The 19,530-nt window shown below is 42.3% G+C and overlaps 1 protein-coding gene across 3 annotated transcripts in view; it reads right to left on the bottom strand.

The window, feature by feature from the left end:
• Positions 1–19,530, bottom strand: part of ARID3B (AT-rich interaction domain 3B) — a 49,225-nt gene that overhangs the window by 28,162 nt on the left and 1,533 nt on the right. Inside the window, exon 2 of one of the 3 annotated variants that reach the window (XM_027571694.2) lies at positions 17,816–18,450. In XM_027571694.2, the coding sequence (XP_027427495.2) occupies positions 17,816–17,989 (174 nt within the window). In that variant the 5' untranslated portion in view covers positions 17,990–18,450. Of the gene's footprint in view, positions 1–17,815; positions 18,451–19,530 lie in introns of those variants that run through there. The other 2 variants (XM_035728188.1, XM_035728187.1) reach the window with 2 other exon arrangements.

The raw sequence follows: 19,530 nt of genomic DNA, 5'->3' as shown, positions 1-19,530 counted from the left end.
CTTTGACAGAGTACCAAGAATACACAATGCGGAAAGGACAGTCCCTTCAGCAAACAGTGCTGGGAAAACTGAATATCTACAGGCACAGAATGAAAATGGACCCTCAGCTTATACCATACATAAAAAACTTAAACATAACCTGAAACTATAAGTTCCTGGAAGAAAATACAGGATGAAAGCTTTGTGACATTAGTCTTGGCAATGATTTCTTGGATAGGACACAGGCAACAACAGGAAACAGACAAATGGGACTAAAACAGAATAAGAAGCTTTTGCACAGCCAAGGGAACACTCAACATAGCAAGAGGCAACATACAGAATGGGAGAAAATATTTGCAAATCATATATCTGATAAGGGTTAATATCTAAAAGATATAAGAAACTCCTACAGGGGTGCCTGGGTGGCCTATTCGGTTAAGCATCCAACTCTTGATTTTGGTTCAGCCCCGTGTTGGGCTCCATGCTGAGCAGGAAGTCTGCTTCTCTCCCTCTTCCTCACCCTCTGCACCTCCCCCCACCCCTCCTCAAATAAATAAATAAAGTTTAGAAAAAATAAAAAAGAAACTCCTACAACTATGGCAAAAAAAAAAAAACCCAATTACAAAGGGGGCAAACACTTGAATAAACGCTTCTCAAAAGAAGACATACAAATGGCCAACAGACACATGGAAAGATGCTCAACAACACTCATCATTAGGGAAATGCAAATCAAAACCAATAAGATATCACCTCACATCTGTTAGGATGGCTATTATAAAAACAAACAGAAAATAAGAAGTATTGGAGAGGATGTGAAGAAACTGGAATCTCTGTGCACTGTTAGTAGGAATGTAAAATGGTACAGCCAATATGGAGAACAGTATGAAGGTTTCTGAAAAAATTAAAAACAGAACTACCATATTATACAGTAATCCTAGTTCTGGATATTTATCCAAAAGAATTAGGATCTTTTCTTTTTTAAGATTTTATTTATTTATTTGACAGAGAGAGAGAGTACAAGCTGGGGGAAGATCAATGGGGGGGGGAGAAGCAGGCTCCCGAGCAGGGAGCCCAATGCAGGGCTTGATCCCAGGACCCTGGGATCATGACCTGGGCTGAAGGTAGATGCTTAACCGACCGAGCCACCCAGGAGCCCCAAGAATCAGGATCTTTTTTTCTTTTTCTCAAGATTTTATTTATTTATTTGACAGAGAGAGACACAGAGAAAGAGGGAACACAAGCAGAGGGAGTGGGAGAGGGAGAAGCAGGCTCCCTGCGGGGCTCGATCCCAGGACCCTGGGATCATGACCCGAGCCAAAGGCAGACGCTTAAAGACTGAGCCACCCAGGCACCCCAAGAATCAGGATCTCGAAGAGGTATCTGCACTCTCATGCTCAGTGCAGCATGGCTCACAGTAATCAATATATGGAATCAACCTAAGTGTTCAGTGAAGGATGAATGAATAACGAAAATGTGGTATAGCAGAAATAAACTCATGCTTATATGGTCAAATAATCTATAACAAAGGAGGCGAGAATACACAATGCGGAAAAGACAGTCTCTACAATAAATGGTGGGAAGACTGGACAGCTACATGCAAAAGAATGAAACTGAATCACTTTCTCACACCATACACAAAAATAAATTAAAAATGGATTAAAGACCTAAATGTGAGATCTCCAACCATAAAAATCCTAGAAGAAAACATAGGCAGTAATTTATTTCACATTGGCCTTAACAACATTTTTCTAGATATGTCTCAATAGGCAAGGAAAACAAAAGCAAAAATAAACTACTGGGGTTACACCAAAATAAAAAAACTTTTGCACAGCAAAGGAAACCATCAACAAAAGACTATCTACTGAATTGGAGAAGATATTTGCAAATGATATATTCGATAAGGAATATCCAAAATATATAAGGAACTTATACAATTCAACACCCAACAAACCCCAAATAGTCTGATCTGAAAATGGGCAGAGGACCTGAATAGACATTTTTCCAAAGACAGATAGATGGCCAACAGACACATGAAAAGATGCTCAACATCCAATTGTCAAGGAAATGCAAATCACTCAGTCTTTTTTTTTTTTTAAGATTTTATTTATTTATTTGAGAGAGAGAGAGCATGAGCGGGGTGGAGGGGCAGAGGGAGAAGGAGAAGCAGGCTTCTTACTGAGCAGGGAGCCTGATGTGGGGGGCTGGATCCTAGGGCCCTGAGATCATGGCCTGAGCTGAAGGCAGACACTTAACTGACTGAGCCACCCAGGTGCCCCTTGGGAAATGCAAATCAAAACCACAATGAGGTATCACCTTACACCTGTTAAAATGGTTAGAATCAAAAAGACAAGGGGCACCTGGCTGACTCATTCAGTGGAGCATGCCACTCCTGATCTTGGGTTGTGAGTTCAAGCTCCATGTTGGGTACAGAGATTACCTAAAAATAAAAACCTTAAAAAAAAAAAAAAGACAAGAAATAACAAATGTTGGTGAGAAAGTCAAGAAAAAGTAACCCCAGGGCACCTGGGTGGCTCAGTTGGTTACGCGACTGCCTTTGGCTCGGATCATGATCCTGGAGTCCCGGAATCAAGTCCCACATCGGGCTCCCTGCTCAGCGGGGAGTCTGCTTCTCCCTCTGACCCTCCCCCCTCTCATGTGCTCTCTCTCTCTCTCATTCTCGCTCTCTCAAATAAATAAAATCTTAAAAATAAAGAAAAAGTAACCCTGATGCACAATTTGTGGGAATGTAAACTGGTGTAGCCACATTAGTAAGGAGGTTCCTTAAAAAATTAAAGATAGAAATACCATATGATCTAGTAATTCCACTACTGGGTGTTTACCCAAAGAAAATGAAAACACTAATTCGAAAAGATATGTGCATTCCTATATTTACTGCAGTATTGTTATTTACAAGAGCCAAGATATGGAATGGATAAAGATGTGGTACACATACACACATACACACACACACACACACACACACACACACACACACACACGACTATCATTCAGCCATAAAAAAAGAATAAGATCTTGCTATCTGCAACAACATGGATGGACCTAGACGGTATGATGCTAAGTGAAATAAGTTAGAGAGAAAGATAAGAGCCATATGATTTCACTTATATGTGGAATCTAAACAACAAATGAATAAACAAGCAAAGAAAAAGCAGAAACAGACCCATAAATACAAAGAATGAACTGATGGTTGCCAGAGGGGAGGGAGATAGGAGGATGGGCAAAATGGGTGAAGGGGAGAGGGAGATACAGGTTTCTGGTTATGGAATGAGTAAGTCATGGGGATAAAATGCATAGCGACAGACGGCAGCTACACTTGTGGTGAGTGCAGTGTAAAGTAGAGACCTGTGCAATCACTATGTTGTACACCTGAAACTAATGTAACCCTGTGTGTCAACTCTACTCAGCTGCAGAATACTGACTCATGAAGAAGAAGAAAATCCTGCAGGATGTGGTAACATGGATAAACCTGGAGAGCATTCTGTTAAATAATGTAAATCTTTCAATAAAAAGTTAAATAAATGTAATGAAAGTGAACTAAGCTAGTCTTAGAAAGACACATACTCTGCATGATTCCACTTAAATAACGTATCTAAAGCAGTCAAACTCATCAAAGCAGAAAGGGAAATGGTGGTCGCCAGGGGCTGGCGGGGTAGGGTGATGGGGAGTGGGTATTCAATGGGTTTAAGTTTCCATCATGCAAGATGAAAAAGTTCTAGAGATCTTCTGTGCAACACTGTGTTTATAGTTAATGTGTACTGTACGCTTAAAATTTTGTTGGGAGGGTAATCTCATGTGTTTTTTACAATTAAAAAAAGAAAGAAAAATGGACAAATGCCACAAGCAGGATAAGACAAAAACAAATAAAAAAGGCAAACAGGAAAAGATAATAATATACATATACCCTCTTGACACAACAAACTCAATCTCTAGGATAAACTCACCTACCACAGAAATGTAGACACAAGGGTAGAGGGTTACACAGCATCTACAAAGATAGTTTAATTTATACTAAACACACACACATACACACACTCTCTTCTCTAACACATTCTGTAACTACACAGTTCAGTATGTATATATGTATGTATATATGTGTGTGTGTGTATTCATATATATATGTGTATTCATATATACATATATATGAAAAGCCCTAGAAGCAGATTCATGCCAACTGGAGCCTCCTGTCGGATAGGGTGGGGTGGGATGGAAGGGAGCAGAGTAGGCAACAGAACACTGTATTTTTTTAAACTATAAATTTTTATTCTGTATCTTCCTATGTAGTTTTAATTTTCCTGAGCATCTATTCATATTACTTATATAATTCTGAGATAAATGCTTATAAAAATATTAATATAGATCATTATGAACACACAGGGAAAGACAGCCATAACACTGAGTAATACAGTACCTTATAGAATAACATGTAGAGTTCCTACTTTTGTTAAAAACAAGCAAAATGTATTTGTAAAGAAGAAAGTTCTGAAAAGATATAGAGTACCAAGTGTTAACAACAATGACCAATTGAAAGTCAGGCTTTTACTTTATGCATTTCTATATTTCTAAAATTATTTAAGTTAATATAACTTCTGTAATATACATATTTTTAAATTAAATGTTTAAAATAATCCTTTACAATAAATTTTAATGATAAAAATTCCTCATAGTCTACTAGGTGATGAAAGTTGGACATGAAATTATATATAAAATGCCTATCACAGGCATTTTTTAAAAAGATTTATACATTTATTTGAGAGAGAGAGTGCACACAAGCGCATGATCTGAGGAGAGGCAGAAGGACAGAGAGAATTTTTTTTTTTTAAAGATTTTATTTATTTGACAGAGAGAGAGGGAACACAAACAGGGGGAATGGGTGAGGGAGAAGCAGGCTTCCTGCCAAGCGGGGAGCCCTATGCGGGGCTCGATCCCAGGACCCCGGGATCCCGACCTGAGCCAAAGGCAGATGCTTAATGACTGAGCCACCCAGGCGCCCCGGGACAGAGAGAATTTCAAGCAGACTTCCCACTGAGCTCGGAGCCCTGACCCAGGACCTGAGATCATGACTTGAGCTGAAACCAAGAGTCCAATGCTCAACCAACTGAGCCACCCAAGTGCCCCTACAGGCATTTATTTTTTTTAACACAAAGGAAATACAGCTGACCCCTGAACAACACCAGGGTTAGGAATGAGGGATGCTGACCCTGCATACAGTGGAGAACCTGAGTATAACTTTTGATTCCCCCAAAATTTAACTACCAATAGCCTACTGCTGACGAGAAGTCTTACCAATTAAACATACAGTTGATTAACACATATTATGTATATATATTATATGCTGTATTTTTATAGAAAACTGAGCTAAAGAATAGAAACTGTTATGAAAAAATCATAAGAAAAAACATCCACATACTATACCATATTTATGGGAAAAAATACACATATAAATGGACCCATCCAGTTCAAACCTGTGTTGCTCAACGGTCAACTGCACAGGAAAATGTTTACAGTTACATCTAAGTTATGTGGTTATAGTGATTATATTTTCTCCTTTACAAATGTTTATATTTTTCGTGTTTTCTAAAATGAGTCCGAATTACTCTGACAATTAGAAAAAATAAATCAAAGTTACTTTTAGAGTAACGTGAGCACTAAAAAAAGATTATCCTTGCCCTGCTCTATCTGGAATGGAGTGAGAGGGAGCACAGGAGGAGGCAAAGTGTGGAGGCTGAAGTCAGACCCCCTGGGTTAATATAAAAGCCCAGCTTCCCAACTGTGAGACTATAAGCAGCACAATTCTTTCCTCATTTGTAAAACAAACACATAAAGGGTGATAATATCAGGGCCTGCCTCACACAACCCAGTGAAATAAGGCAAGTACCTGGCACACAAGAGGTCAAAAGCCTAAGCTATTAAAATCAAAAACAAAACCATGATTGAGGACAGGCTGATATGGAGGAAGTCTACTGCCCCCCTCCCTCTCCAAAGAAAACCTCACTCAGAAATGCTAGATAAAATTCAGCACTCCACACTCCTTACACACACAGCTTAGCTTGAAACCAAGAGAGAAAGCAGAGTCTACAGTGCCAGAAACAAAAAGGAAATCAACCGGCAGTGAGAAGGTGCCAAAGCTGTAGGACTCAAGGGAGAAGGACCTGGATATAGTTCTTAACATCTAAGGCCTGAGGACCTCAGATTTAATCCAAAGGGAGAGGAGTCCAGGCTGCAGGCCCCCTGCATGCCAGGACCCAGCACTGAGATAACCGCATAAAGCCAGTGGCCAGGAAGGACTACATTTCCATCCCCCATTAACTGGGGCTTAAAAAACTGCCCACCGGCCTGAAAAAGAAGGAACCTTGCCGCCTGTCATGGCCCTCATGGAAAAATAGGGTCCATAAGACATGGAAGCCCAGGTTCTCATCAGGCACAGACAGAGACTCCAAATTCACATTACCCCAACACAATGACAACCAGCTAAACTTGTAGGGCCCTCAGCGTAGGAGCAGACAAAACTTCCCCTTAGGAATGCTTCCATAATCTAGCACATGGGACTCCCATGGAACCAAATCCCAGCTCAAAATGAGCTTACACTGGGAAAACAAAAACACCACAAGAGGAAATAAACCACCATATGGGAGAGTAACATGAAACAAGAACCTGTGTTCCAAGAATGATAAGAGAATCATCTAAAAGCATCTCTAAAATAAGCATGTTTAAAGAATGGCAGAATGTTGGTAATTGTTGAAACCTGGGTAAAGGACACAGGCAGTTCCTTACCATCCTCTTTTTTGTATGCAGGAGATTTCCATAACAAAAAGTTCTAACAATTCCGTAATATAGTTTTTAAAAAGTTAAAGATGTTCAAAGAGTTTAAAGGAAGGAATATAAACCAACTGGTAAAAACAGGCAGGTTTTTAAAAAGACAAAAAAAAGTACAGAAATTAAGCACAATATTAAGATAAACAATATTTTCAGTTACTAAGTAGAATAGAGAGAGCTGAAGAGAGAATTCAAAATTGGGAAACAGAATGTGAAAACATTCCAGAATGCAGGGGGATGACATAAAAAGATAAAGCTATAAAAGATACAGAGAAGAATGAATGAGAGGGTCCAAATACTTCTGTTAGAATAGAAGTCAAGGAAAAAAAAAAAAGAGCGGCCAAAGGAGAAAAGGACTCAGATCAGGTTGAAGGAGCAGAACAAGGCCCAAGTGGAATAAATAAAAGTAAGTCCAAACCTAGAATACTGAAGTACAAGTGCAAAATAACAGTCCCAAAAAGAAAATTCTTAAAAGCACAAGAGAGAAAAAGGATTCACAAAGGCGAAGATTAGACTGACAACAGACTTCTCAACAGCAAAACAGTTGCTAGGAGAGAGTGGAATCATATCATCAAAGTGTTAAAAAAAAATCAGGGTCTACTTAAAAGAAAAAGGGGGGTGTGCCTGGGTGGCTCGGTCAGTTGGGCGTCTGACTCTTGATCTAGGCTCAGGTCTCGATCTCACAGTTGTGAGTTCAAGCCCTGCATTAAAAAAAAAAAAAGAGGGGCGCCTGGGTGGCTCAGTCATTAAGCGTCTGCCTTCGGCTCAGGTCACGCTCCCAGGGTCCTGGGATTGAGCCCCGCATCGGGCTCCCTGCTCAGCAGGAAGCCTGCTTCTCCCACTCCCACTCCCCCTGCTTGTGTTCCCTCTCTTGCTGTGTCTCTGTCAAATAAATAAATAAAATCTTTAAAAAAGAAAGAAAGAAAGAAAGAAAATGAGAAAGAAAAAAAAGAAACATCCGGGTCAATCTAGAATTAAAAGCTATAATCAATCACACAAGAGTAAGGGCAAAATAAAGATATAAATTAACAAAACTTTTTTCAGACATACCAAATTTACTAGATACAAATCTCTGCTAAAAGAGTTAGTAAAAAAGTATAAAGAAGACCAAGCCTAAAGGGAGAGAATGGGCTGGAAGAAGTCACGGAGAGCAAAGAAATGGATAAACCTGGTGGGAAGTCTAAATACCATTAGCATTTGGGGAAAAAACTAATTTGGGGGAGGGGTTAGAACAAACTGGAACTAAAATACTGTCCACAATAAACCGGAAGATGGGAGTGGAGTAGAAGTTAAAACTAGAATCTCTAAAGTCCTAATATTGTTTGAGAGTAGAATAAAAAGTCAAGAATGCAAGGCAAAATCTAAACGTAACCAAGAAAAGAATAGAAACAGAAATATAACTTCTAAACCAGTAGAGGAGATAAAGACTGAATAAAAAAAAAAAAACTCAATCAAATGACAAAAGATAGGAGAGGACAAAACAAGAAGCAAAGAGAACCCTCGGTCAAACTGAAAATCCAAAGCTAGAGGTTAGAAATAGACCCACATGTATCACCGATCCTAATAACTAACTACATGGATTAAGGGGCGCCTGGGTGGCTCAGGTCACGATCCCAGAGTCCTGGGATCGAGCCCCGCATCCGGCTCCCTGCTCAGCGGGGAAGCCTGCTTCTCCCTCTCCCACTCCCCCTGCTTGTGTTCTCTGTCTCTTTCTGTCAAATAAATAAATAAAATCTTAAAAAAAAATAACTACATGGATTAAATTAATAAAAAGGCAGAGATTATAGGTCTTTTATATGTGGTCTTAAGACATAAAGATTGGAATGTGTAAGAAAAAAAATGTACTAACACTCACCAAAAGAAAGCCAGTCCCACCCTGGAATACTTTAATTCACCTCTCTTTGAAACATTACACAAAACTTAGTAAGGATAAGGAAGATTTGAATAACACAACTAATAATAAGCTTGATCCAACAGACAGATACATAACCCCACATCTATCAAAAGGAAAATTTACATTCTTTCCAAGCACACATGGAGAATTTATAGAAACTGCTCATATATAAGGCCAACATAGGACATCGTAACAAATTCCAGAAAATTATCATCATACCAGCTCTCTAACCACAATGGTTAGAGCTTAATTATAAAGCTATAAATTGATATATTTTAAAAACCCACATATTTGGAAACTAAAAAACACTTTGAACAACCCACGGATTAAAGAAGCAATGACAACTAAAATAATGAAATGTTTAGTATTAACCAATGAAAACATTATATACCAACATTTGTGGGATACAACAAAAGTGTGACCTTAAGAGAAATCTGCAGCTTCAAATGCATTATTAAGTAGATATATTAAACATACAACTAAATAGGCTTAAAAAATAGACACAGAGTACAAGTAAAATTTGGAAACTCTAAATGGGATCAGTGGGTAATAACATCGTCAATATCCAAGTTGTGATATTATACTATAGTTTTATAAAATGTTACCACTGGGGGTGTCTGACTTTGGCTCAGGTCATGATCTCAAGGCCCTGGGATCAAGCCCTGATCGGGCTCCCTGCTCAGCAGGGGAGCCTGTTTCTCCCTCTCCCTCTGCCCTTCTCCCTGTTCACTCTCTTTTGCTCTCTCTTTCTCTCTCTCTCAAATAAATAAAATCTAAGAAAAAAAATGAAATAAATAAAATAAAAATAAATAAAAGTTACTGTTGGGGGAAACTGGGCAAGTGCACAGGAATCTCTCTCAATTATTCTTTTTATAACAGCATGTGAATCTACAATTATCTCAATGATAATTTCAATTAAAAAAAAAAGGCCAGAATACCAAACATTACTACCACCAAATGCTGGCAAGGATGTGGAACCGTCATTCATTGTTGGTGGGAATGCAAAATGGTACAGCCACACTTTGGAAGACAGTTTAGCAGTTTCCTACAAAACTAGTCATACTCCTAACATACAATCCAGCCGTCGTGTCCCTTGGTATTCACCCAAATGAGCTGAAAACTCATGTCTACACAAAAGCCTGTACACAGATTTTTATAGCAGCTTTATTCATATTGCAAAAGCAACCAAAATGTCCTTTAATAGGTGAATAGATAAATAAACTGTACTACATCCAGACAATGGAATCTTATTCAATGCTAAAAACAAATGAGCTATCAAGCCATGAAAAGACATGGAGGAATCTTAACTGTATATTAATAAGTGAAAGAAGCCAATCTGAAAAGGCTATATACTATATGATTCCAAATATATGGTATTCTGAAGAAGGTAAAACTACAGAGACAATAAAAAAAAAATAAAAAATCAGGGGTTGCCAGGGGTTGAAGGGGAAGGAGGGATGAATAGGTGGAGCACAGAGGATTTTTAGGGCAGTGAAACTACTCTGTATGATACTACAATGGTGTATATATGCCATTATACATTTGTCAAAACCCACAGAACATACAACACCAAGAGTGAACCCTAAGATAAACTATAGACTTTGGGTGCTAATGATGTCTCAGTGCAGGTTCATGGAATGCAAAAGATGTACCACTCTAGCAGGGGATTTTGATAGTGGGGGAGGCTGCGCATAAGTTGGGGCAGGGGCGGTGTGGGAAATCAATGTACCTTCCACTCAGTTTTGCTGTGAACCTAAGACTACTCTAAAAAAATGAAACGGTGCCATTTGCATTAAAAAACAGAAACAAAAACAGGGCAAAGACAGTGGAAGACACAAGTATTTATCCAGCACCTATTATCTGCCATCACTCCGCTGGGCACCAGGACACAATGATAAGCAAGGCAGATATGGTCCCTATTCTCTTAGAGCTTACCATCTAGTATAGGAATCACATACCAAACCAATCAACCACACAAATACAAAAGGATAATGTTCAATGACAGCATATAACCTGATCTACACTAAAGGGGAAGACAGTGCCTCTGAGGAAGTGATGTATAAGGTGAGAACTAAAGGCTGGGCAGATTTAGCCTAGAGGAGTGTTCTAGGCAGGACTAGCATAGTAAAAGGCCAGGATGGTTGGGGTACAGTGATAGGTGAGGAGATATGCAAAAATAAGGTTGACAAACAGGCAGGGATCAGATTATGCAGATTTTACCTTTTACAATTAGAGCAACTGACATCATACTTGGATGGCATTAAAGGAGTGGCATAATCTGATTTGTTTTTTAGAAGATTCTAGCTACTGTGTAGAGAATGGATTAGAATGGGGGAGGGAAGACACAGACACTTGTTGATAGCTCCAGCAGTAGGGAGGTAGCCTGGATTAGGTAGGTGATAGTGGAGAAGGAGAGAAGGGACGGAATTCTAGACATTTAGATGGGAGAATTGATAAGACTTGGTGATGACTAGACATCACCAGATGGAGTGACAGGGTAGGAGGTATGAGAGACAGTCAACTCTAAGGTTTCTGATATGAATCACCAAATGGAGAGAAATGTCCTTTACAGAGAAGGAAAAATAAAGGAGGAAGTAATTGTAGGGGACTAGGTTGGAAATCAACAGTTCAGGTTTATATGTGTTAAACTTGAGATGCCAGTATTATGTCTCAGTGGAACTGTCCAGAAGGTAGTTGGGAATACAGCGATTGAGCTCAGAATGGAAACTTGGGCTCAAACAATGCACGCTGGAATCAATGGCTTGTGGATAGTATTTAAAACCATGAGACTAAAAGAAATTGCCCGGGGAGGGGGATATAGAGAAGAGGGTTTTTAAGACCAGCTCTGGGGAACGTGGGGTTCTAGTTGTCAGAAGAGACAGAGAAAGGAAAATAAGCCAACAGAGGCGGTACGGAAAGCAAAGGAAGAGAATGTTTCAAGGAGAGGGGTCTACTGTATTCGATACCACTGAGAAATCAAGTGAGGTGAGGGTAGGCTAGGCTTAGCAACACGGCAGTCACTGGGAGGCCTGACCAAGAGGAACTTCAGGAACATGGAAGAGTCAGAGTCTAGACTGAAGCGCATGGAGGAGTGAGTGAGCTAGAGGTGACAGGCGTGCAAACAATGCTTCTGAGAGGCTCTGCTGTGGGGACAGGAGACAATGAAAACTAAGCTGGAAGGAAATGTATCCTCAAGGGAAAGTTTTTTAAAATGACTTCTAATTCCCTTTTAACAAATGAACTAGACAGATTTATTGATTAAAGGAGTTTTTTGCTGTTGTTTTTTAAATCTGGGAGACAGCAGAACACATATGAATGTGGAAAAAGCTTCAGAAGCCAGTGGGTCCAAAGAGTCAGGGAAACAGGCCTTTCTCTGATGGAGCAAGTCCCTGAAAATTAGGAGGGGGACGGGATCTCAGATGTGTGTGGTGGGATCAGTGTTTGGTAAGAAGGGTAAGGGCCTCAGTTAGGTCATGATCATGTATTTATAAGAATTCAATGTAAACATGGGGCACCTGGGTGGCTCAGTTGGGGTTAAGCATCTGCCTTCGGCTCAGGTTGTGATCTCGGGGTCCTGGGATCTAGCCCCACATCGGGCTCCTTGCTCAGTGGGGGGTCTGCTTCTCCCTCTGCTCCTCCCCCTGCTCGTGCTCTCTCTCTCTCAAATAAATAATAAAATCTTAAAAAAAAAAGAATTCAATGTAAATAAAGCCTAGTTCTACCTAAAGAAGAAACAAGCACATACCCCTATTTTAACATGGAAAGAAGCAGCTTCAAAAGTACAATGATTTCTCAACAAAGAGAAAAGAAAAGATTATTTTAAAGTGCTGACTAAAAAAAAGGTGACTGGTTTCAGCTCACATAATCTTGAAATGTTTCAGAGAACTCCAGAAAACGAGAGTTTGGTCACAGCTCTGGGAAACGTGAAATGGAATTGTTTCAGGGCAGTGTCTAGGATTTACTACAAAAGTAGGAAAGACTGAGGAATTACAACTTCAAAAAGTATTTTGGTGCTAATGCCAATCTGACCCAACCTTTGTATGATGGTATAAATTTACAAAGAGCTTTCACACTTGTAATTCTTCTTCCACGTTGGTAATAACTTTATAATCGCTCCCTGAGCACAGTGGGAGAGGATAATTTCCAGCCTGTGGGATTCATGTATGTATGGGTTCAGAGTGGTAGGGGAGGACACCTGCCCCAAGTACTAGAGCGAGCAAGCAGTGGAGCTGGATCTAAATCCACATCTTCTGGCTCCAAAACCAATGTTGATTTAATAATTAAATCTGTTACTAATTAACATGTTAGCTGAGTATTTATGCCTTAACCTTTTGGGGTTAATGTCTAAAAGGGCAACCAAGCTGTCTCACAAATCACCACAGACATCTTAGACATCATGGAATGCTAGGCTAGAAGCACCACTGGTCAAGCCAAATGAGAGAGCACAAGTTCTAGGTCCCAATCCTCTCCTAAGTGACAGTTTGGTCACCCAGGTGACTATGGGGAAAGACATGAACTCAACATAAATACTGAAAGTAGATGTGACGAAAACTCAAGGTTGCCAAACTCTTCAGTGACCAAGACCGAAACACAAAGGAACGGAGTCTAGGGCAGCGTCTGATGAAGGCATGGCATATGTTCTTTTTCTTTTTTTTTAATTAAAGATTTTATTTATTTATTTGACAGAGAGAGACACAGCGAGAGAGGGAACACAAGCAGAGGGAGTGGGAGAGGGAGAACGCTTCCTGCTGAGCAGGGAGCCCGATGCGGGGCTCGATCCCAGGACCCTGGGATCATGACCTGAGCCGAAGGCAGATGCTTAATGACTGAGCCACCCAGGCGCCCCATATGTTCTTTTTCTAATGACACAATGTAAAGCCGGTTTCTCAACACAGCACTGCTGATATTTTGGACCATGTAACTCTTTGTTGCGGGGGCCTGTCCTGTGCAGGAAAGGATGTTTACCAGTAGAGCCTCTACTCACAACACGCCAGTAGCACATCTCCCCCATCCCAGTCTTGACAACCAAACATGTCTCCTGACCCTGCCAAACAACATCTGGGAGCAGGGTGGGTGGGTGGAGATCAACCTCAATTTAGAACCACTGATTGGATTCCACTGTGACGGTAGGAGCTAAGGACATGCAAGATAAACCTACAAAGAAAAGTGAGGAAAGCCTATGACTTTATTTTTATTCAGGCAATAGTTCACACAATCTTTACAAAAAGCATCAAATGTTCCAAAGACATGCAGTATGTACCAAGAAAAGTAGGACTAGCCCAAGAAACAGCACCTTACTACTTAGAGGAACTCTTGGTAATAGATTCCAGAGACCAAGCAGTCAGCCATCCTTCCTCCTTCCCACACTCAGTAACCGAGGTGACTGCCAAAGTATGCAAAAAATCAAACATACACGCTTTGGCTCCCCATGCCTCTCAAGCCATTGCTCATCTTTCTACTTCTGGAAACCTGGCTCCATTAATAGGCTCAAGACAGACAAAGCCTGTATTGCCTAAACTACCCTCTTCCCAGGAGGACAGATGACCACCCCTAATAGGTCAGCAACACCCCCCACTTGGTTGTATGCTGACAGGGCTCTACTGATCTCCCTCGAGAGAAGGGACACGCAGCTCTTTGTCTGTTGCCTTGTTTTACAATTATTTACTCTGCCCATCGAAATCTGATGGGCTTTAGAATGCTTGGCTCAATGGCATCATCCATCTTCCCATCACTCTGGTGTCAGAGAATACTATACTCTGTCTAACGATCTGGGCCTTAAGAAGCAATTACTTTCTAAGAGTTTCTTTAAAGAGAATCCATAAAATTATTTGACTTCACATGTTCTCAGAAAGGGATTGCAAAAGATAATCTGTGGAGACCTTAAGCTTTTTAAATTTTGCTCTTTCGTTGGCAGATGCCTGCCGACCTGCACCCCCAAAGTCTTACAAAATATTATTTGAGTATCCCCACTGGCTTACCAAACTAGGCTAGCTATGCTGTAGACAAAATTAATGTTTTTACCCTGGTATGTGAATGTCTGAAACAAAACCTTGTTTTAAAATATCTGCAGCATAGGCCTCCTGGGTGGCTCAGTAGGTTAAGCATCTGCCTTTGGCTCAGGTTGTGATACCAGGGTCTTGGGATCAAGCCCTGCATCGGGCTCCCTGCTCAGCAGGGAGTCTGCTTCTCCCTCTCCCTCTCCCCCAGCTTGTGTTCCTTCTCTCTCAAATAAATAAATTAAAATTTTCAGGAAAAAAAAATATCGAACAGCATAGCTAAGACTGGGCGGTTGGCCTTCAGCTGACTTAGGACAGAGTGAAATTACTGCAACCTGAAACCCAATGCCCCTGAGGTTTCCACACACTGCCTCTGCTTAGACTGTGAGTTCCTTAGTCCATGGAGCTCAGGCCTGGCCCAGGGAAGCCTCTGTAACAAAGTCTGTTGTATAAAAGAACAAAATGGACACCTCAACATATTGACAGTGAGATCATTTTGTATTACCTGCAGAAGATCTTTGTTTCTGGAGCAAGGGATACTCCATTTCTGCTCTCTGCAAGTTAACCCATAAGAAACAAAAGCTAGTTTCATGGTCTGTAATGGTTTCTACAGGCTCTCCCCAAGGATATTTTTTCAGCCCCACTTCATAAGCACAACTTTAAAAAAAGGTTTTTTAATCCCTAGCATATTATTTACTTTTTTTTTTTTTTTAACATTTATTCATTTATTTTGAGAGCAGAGACAGCGAGAGAATGTGACAGAGCACGGGGGGGGGGGGGGGGGGGGGGGGGGGGGGGGGGTGGGGGGGGGGGGGGGGGGGGAGAGAGGAAGAGGGAGAGGCAGGCTCCCTACTGAGCAGGGAGTGTGATGCGGGGCTCGATCCCAGAACCCTGGGATCATGACCTGAGCCGAAGGCAGACGCTTAACCCACTGTGCCACCCGGAAGCCCCTTATTTACTCCTTTAAAGGCAGGTTTAGACAAAGGAGGAGGGCACAGACCAAGGCAATTTTGTAAAATTAAATTCAAAAAAGAAAAGGAGGTATGCATCTCAGGTTTCAAAGTCATTGTAACAATGACCCCCTAACCCAGTTTTCGATCTCCAAATCCAAGGGAAAGGGAAATTTAGGGTGTGAGATTAGTCTCAGCTCTGCTGTGTTTATAAAACATTCTGGCAGGTGCTCTGCCAGGCAGTCTATAATTAGTGAGTATGCCTCAGAAACTTAAAATGAACTCAAAGGGTTTCAGAAACCAACAGCCAGCCCCTGAGCACTGAAGTGTGTAGGCATGGGGCTGCCGCGCCCAGAACACGGCGCTGGGTGCCTGCCACAGTGCACCCGAGTGTGCACGCACACGCCGCTTCTGAAGTCTTTTTTCAAAGCTCTAATGGCTTGACCTCAACACCTGCTGCACTTCCTGAAGACAGACAGGCTCTGAGCTCCACTTGTTCCTCGCACGCGGCTGCACTTCTAGGAACGACCGCACACACGCAGAGGCTGGCCAGCTGCCAAGGCGGGGGCAGCCCAGCCGCCTCTGGGCCTGAACTTTCCCAGTGCTGTCAGGGCGGGATCCCGCTCCGAGCTGACTCAGCCGCCCAGCTGACTCAGCGGCCGGCATGGAACTCTGCCAGCCACAAGGCAGCGCGGGGGCTGCAGCAACTCACAGATGTTTTGCTAAACTAAAGCAATCAGCCAGGAGGCGGGTCTGGGCTGGCGGCCAGGCTGCCGCTGTCGTGGAAGCTGGGACTCTCTGATCCTAGTCCCAGCTCAGCCACTACCGCCTGGTGAGCTGAGGGAAAACCCCAGGGCACCTCAGCATCTTTTGCCTGCTTCCGAACCTGTCCATGGGGATACAGCAGAGCATGGCACTCCGTGCATAAAAGAGCACCGGGAGCACTACTACCTACCGCGCCATAGCTCGGTCTAACTTCACACCGTCCTTGGGAGGCCCGCTTCGTCATTTTCACTTCACAGATGAAAGACCCAGGCTCAGAGAGGCTGAGAGCCCTCCCGAAAGATCACAAGGGTAATAAATGGAAGTGATGGGAATTGAACCCCCACTTTGCCTGCTCTGGAATCCACTGCAAACACTGCTGTGCTAAAACTCTGATCAACTACACAGGGCTCCTCTACACAAAGACGCGGATTTTTCAGGTTCCAAAGGACCTTTTAGATGACTTCTCAGTGCCCTGTGAAAAACCCACAGCTCTTCACAACGGATTTCCAAAGAGCACCACTGGGCCACTGAAGAGCATGTACTTATGGGGAGTACCCAGGTACTACCAGCTTTGTCACGAACTCCCTAAGCATCAATGAGTCACTTAACTTGGAACAACCCATCAGCATTCCCATTCTTTGGGTGAGGAAAAACTCAAGCACTGCGGGTCAGAAAGAGAAGAGTAATTAGAAGCCAAAGGCTTGGTTAAGAACATAGATTCCTTAGGCTCCACCCCAAAATAATTCTTTAAGACCCCAGAATCTGTATTTTTTAAAAGCTCCTGAGAGGACTGTGATGCTCACTCATGTTTGAAAATCACATAAGCTTGCCTTGGCTAAACTGGGAATTTTGAGGTCTACTCTTTCCTGTTTCAAAGGGAGTGGTGTAAGGGGTGAAATGAAATCATGTCTGCAATGCTCTGTTGGAAAATATACACAATGCAAGCACTTCTTGTCAGCTATACTTAACTGCAAAACAACAAAACTGTCCTTAAAGAGCATGATCCTGGTTTAGCCTGGAGCTAAGGAACGGTCTTAGGCAAGATTGTTCTTTCACTAAAAGAACTGTAATTAGAGTCACACACATTGCATTTTTAGATATCCCTTATAACACTGTTGCAACCTCACCCTTCCTTTAAAAAAAAAAAAAAGATTGTACTGACATTCTTTCACATCCCACTTGAATCAATCTGTATTAGGAGTAACTTGCACACTTCATTGCTGTAATCAAGAAAACAAGTATGAGAGAAAAAAAACTCAAAGTCTGTTCATGGCTAGGCGGTTGGGTCACGGAGGTGGGGTGAGAAGGCACGGACTGGCAGAGATCCTGGCCCTGACAGGACTCCTCTCGGCCAGCCTTTAGGAAGAACAAATGACCCCCGCACCACGAAGACTGACCTGCTTGAGTTGCTCATCCAGATTCCAGCTCGGCTGCCCAGCTGTGGAGACTGAAGGTGGGGCCTTGGAAACATCTTTGGTATGGTCTTCTTTAGCTTGCTGTCCACGCAGTGGGAGCCCTGGTGCTGGAAGCAGACCAGATCCAGACGCTGCTCTGGGGTCCTGGCGAACCATTTTCTGCACATGAAAATACTTGGATGCGGCCTGGGCCTCTTTCCCAGCCACCTCTGCAACTTCATCATCCCCATCCTCATCTTCCAGACCTCCTTCCTCCTCCTCGGGCTCGAGTTCACATTGCTCCGTTCAAAAACTCGGGCCACTGCCCGCGGCTGGTGGCCCTCTGGCCAAGGGACCCAGGGCGGGGCTGCCAGATGGCCTCCCGGGGGGTGGCAGAAAGAAGAGTCTGCTGTGTGACCAGCTTCTGGGCATACAAGAACGGGGCTTCTCTCATCTGTTGTCCTGCTTCTCTCTGGCGTCCATCTGCAGAGGAGCCAGGCGTGGGGCCTGCTGTGGCCGGAGGCTGCCGAGGCTGCTTCTGTTGTGCCAGCGGCTCCATCACGGCCTCAAGCTTCACCCACCGATGGGCCATGGCTCTGAACCTGGGTACAGCCCAGGCCGGCACACTGGGGCTAAACCTTAAGTGATTAACAGAAACCACAAAGAAGAAACAAGGGGGAAAAGATGGTAAAACAGGTATTAAAAGACTTTACTTTTTCTAGTAAAGGGTGTGAGTTCTGATACTAGACATATGCTCCAAAGCCTGGGTTCTAAGAGAGTGGTTTGTGGGAGCTGGGGGTTGGGGGGGGGGAGAGTGGTAGGGAATGGTGAAGAACGGGATTTAAGAGAGGAAATGCAGATGAATCTCAGCAGTGGTGAACTGTGGTTTAAAAAAAGTAAATCCTGACGGTATCTAGCCTCTGTGTTCTGATCTTTCTCTCTTGACATTATCAAACATTAGCCTTATTTATCACGGGAAAAGGCAACTGGGTTTGCACTGTACAAAGGTTGTGAGTATGAAAACCACAATAATGAAGGAAAGAAGGGCCTGCCTACAAAGGAGAGAACGCGGCTTATGTTCCCAGGCCCATCAGAGAAAGAAAGTACCATCCTAGCTAGACACAGAGCTATCAGGGAGACAGAATGATTTCTCGCATACAAAAGCAGAACATAGCAAACTGCTCTTCGGTTTAAAACTTTTCAAATTTCCCAGATCGAATTGCCAGCCTGCTTTTCAAGTGGGCTGAGCCACGCTAACTGTACATTACAGCCTCAAAAAGAATCCAATTTCAACAACATGAAAGAAAGAAACACGCAAGGAGGCAAGAGTTTCAAATTGCAATGGTCACTCAAAAAACAAACGGGGGAATTCCTCTGGAGATTTTAAAGTTAATTAAATTGAAACAGATATCAATATTATCTAACAAGTTAATGCTTCTTTTTCATAAACAGCCAAGTAAATCTCTTCACATCCCTTTTCCTTCTGATTCACTTCTACTATGATATTTTATGACAAATGCAAACAGAAAAGGCTTTCAGGCCAAAAGTATTCTGGGGGCAGGTTTATCAGCATTCTTACCAATCAATCTCCAAACACATCCCCCTTTCACACCCTCCTCTCCACTCTAGCTCCCCCTTTCCCTTCCTCCTCTCCAGATCTCCACCCCCAACAAACCTCACTTGAGTTATGTTTCCTCAGCACGCCTCCATAACTGAAT

The sequence above is a fragment of the Zalophus californianus genome, chromosome 6, assembly GCF_009762305.2.
Source record: "Zalophus californianus isolate mZalCal1 chromosome 6, mZalCal1.pri.v2, whole genome shotgun sequence".
NCBI classification, from domain to species: domain Eukaryota; kingdom Metazoa; phylum Chordata; class Mammalia; order Carnivora; family Otariidae; genus Zalophus; species Zalophus californianus.
The sequence above is the reverse complement of the archived record's forward strand: the minus strand, read 5'-3'. Positions and strand labels throughout refer to the sequence as shown.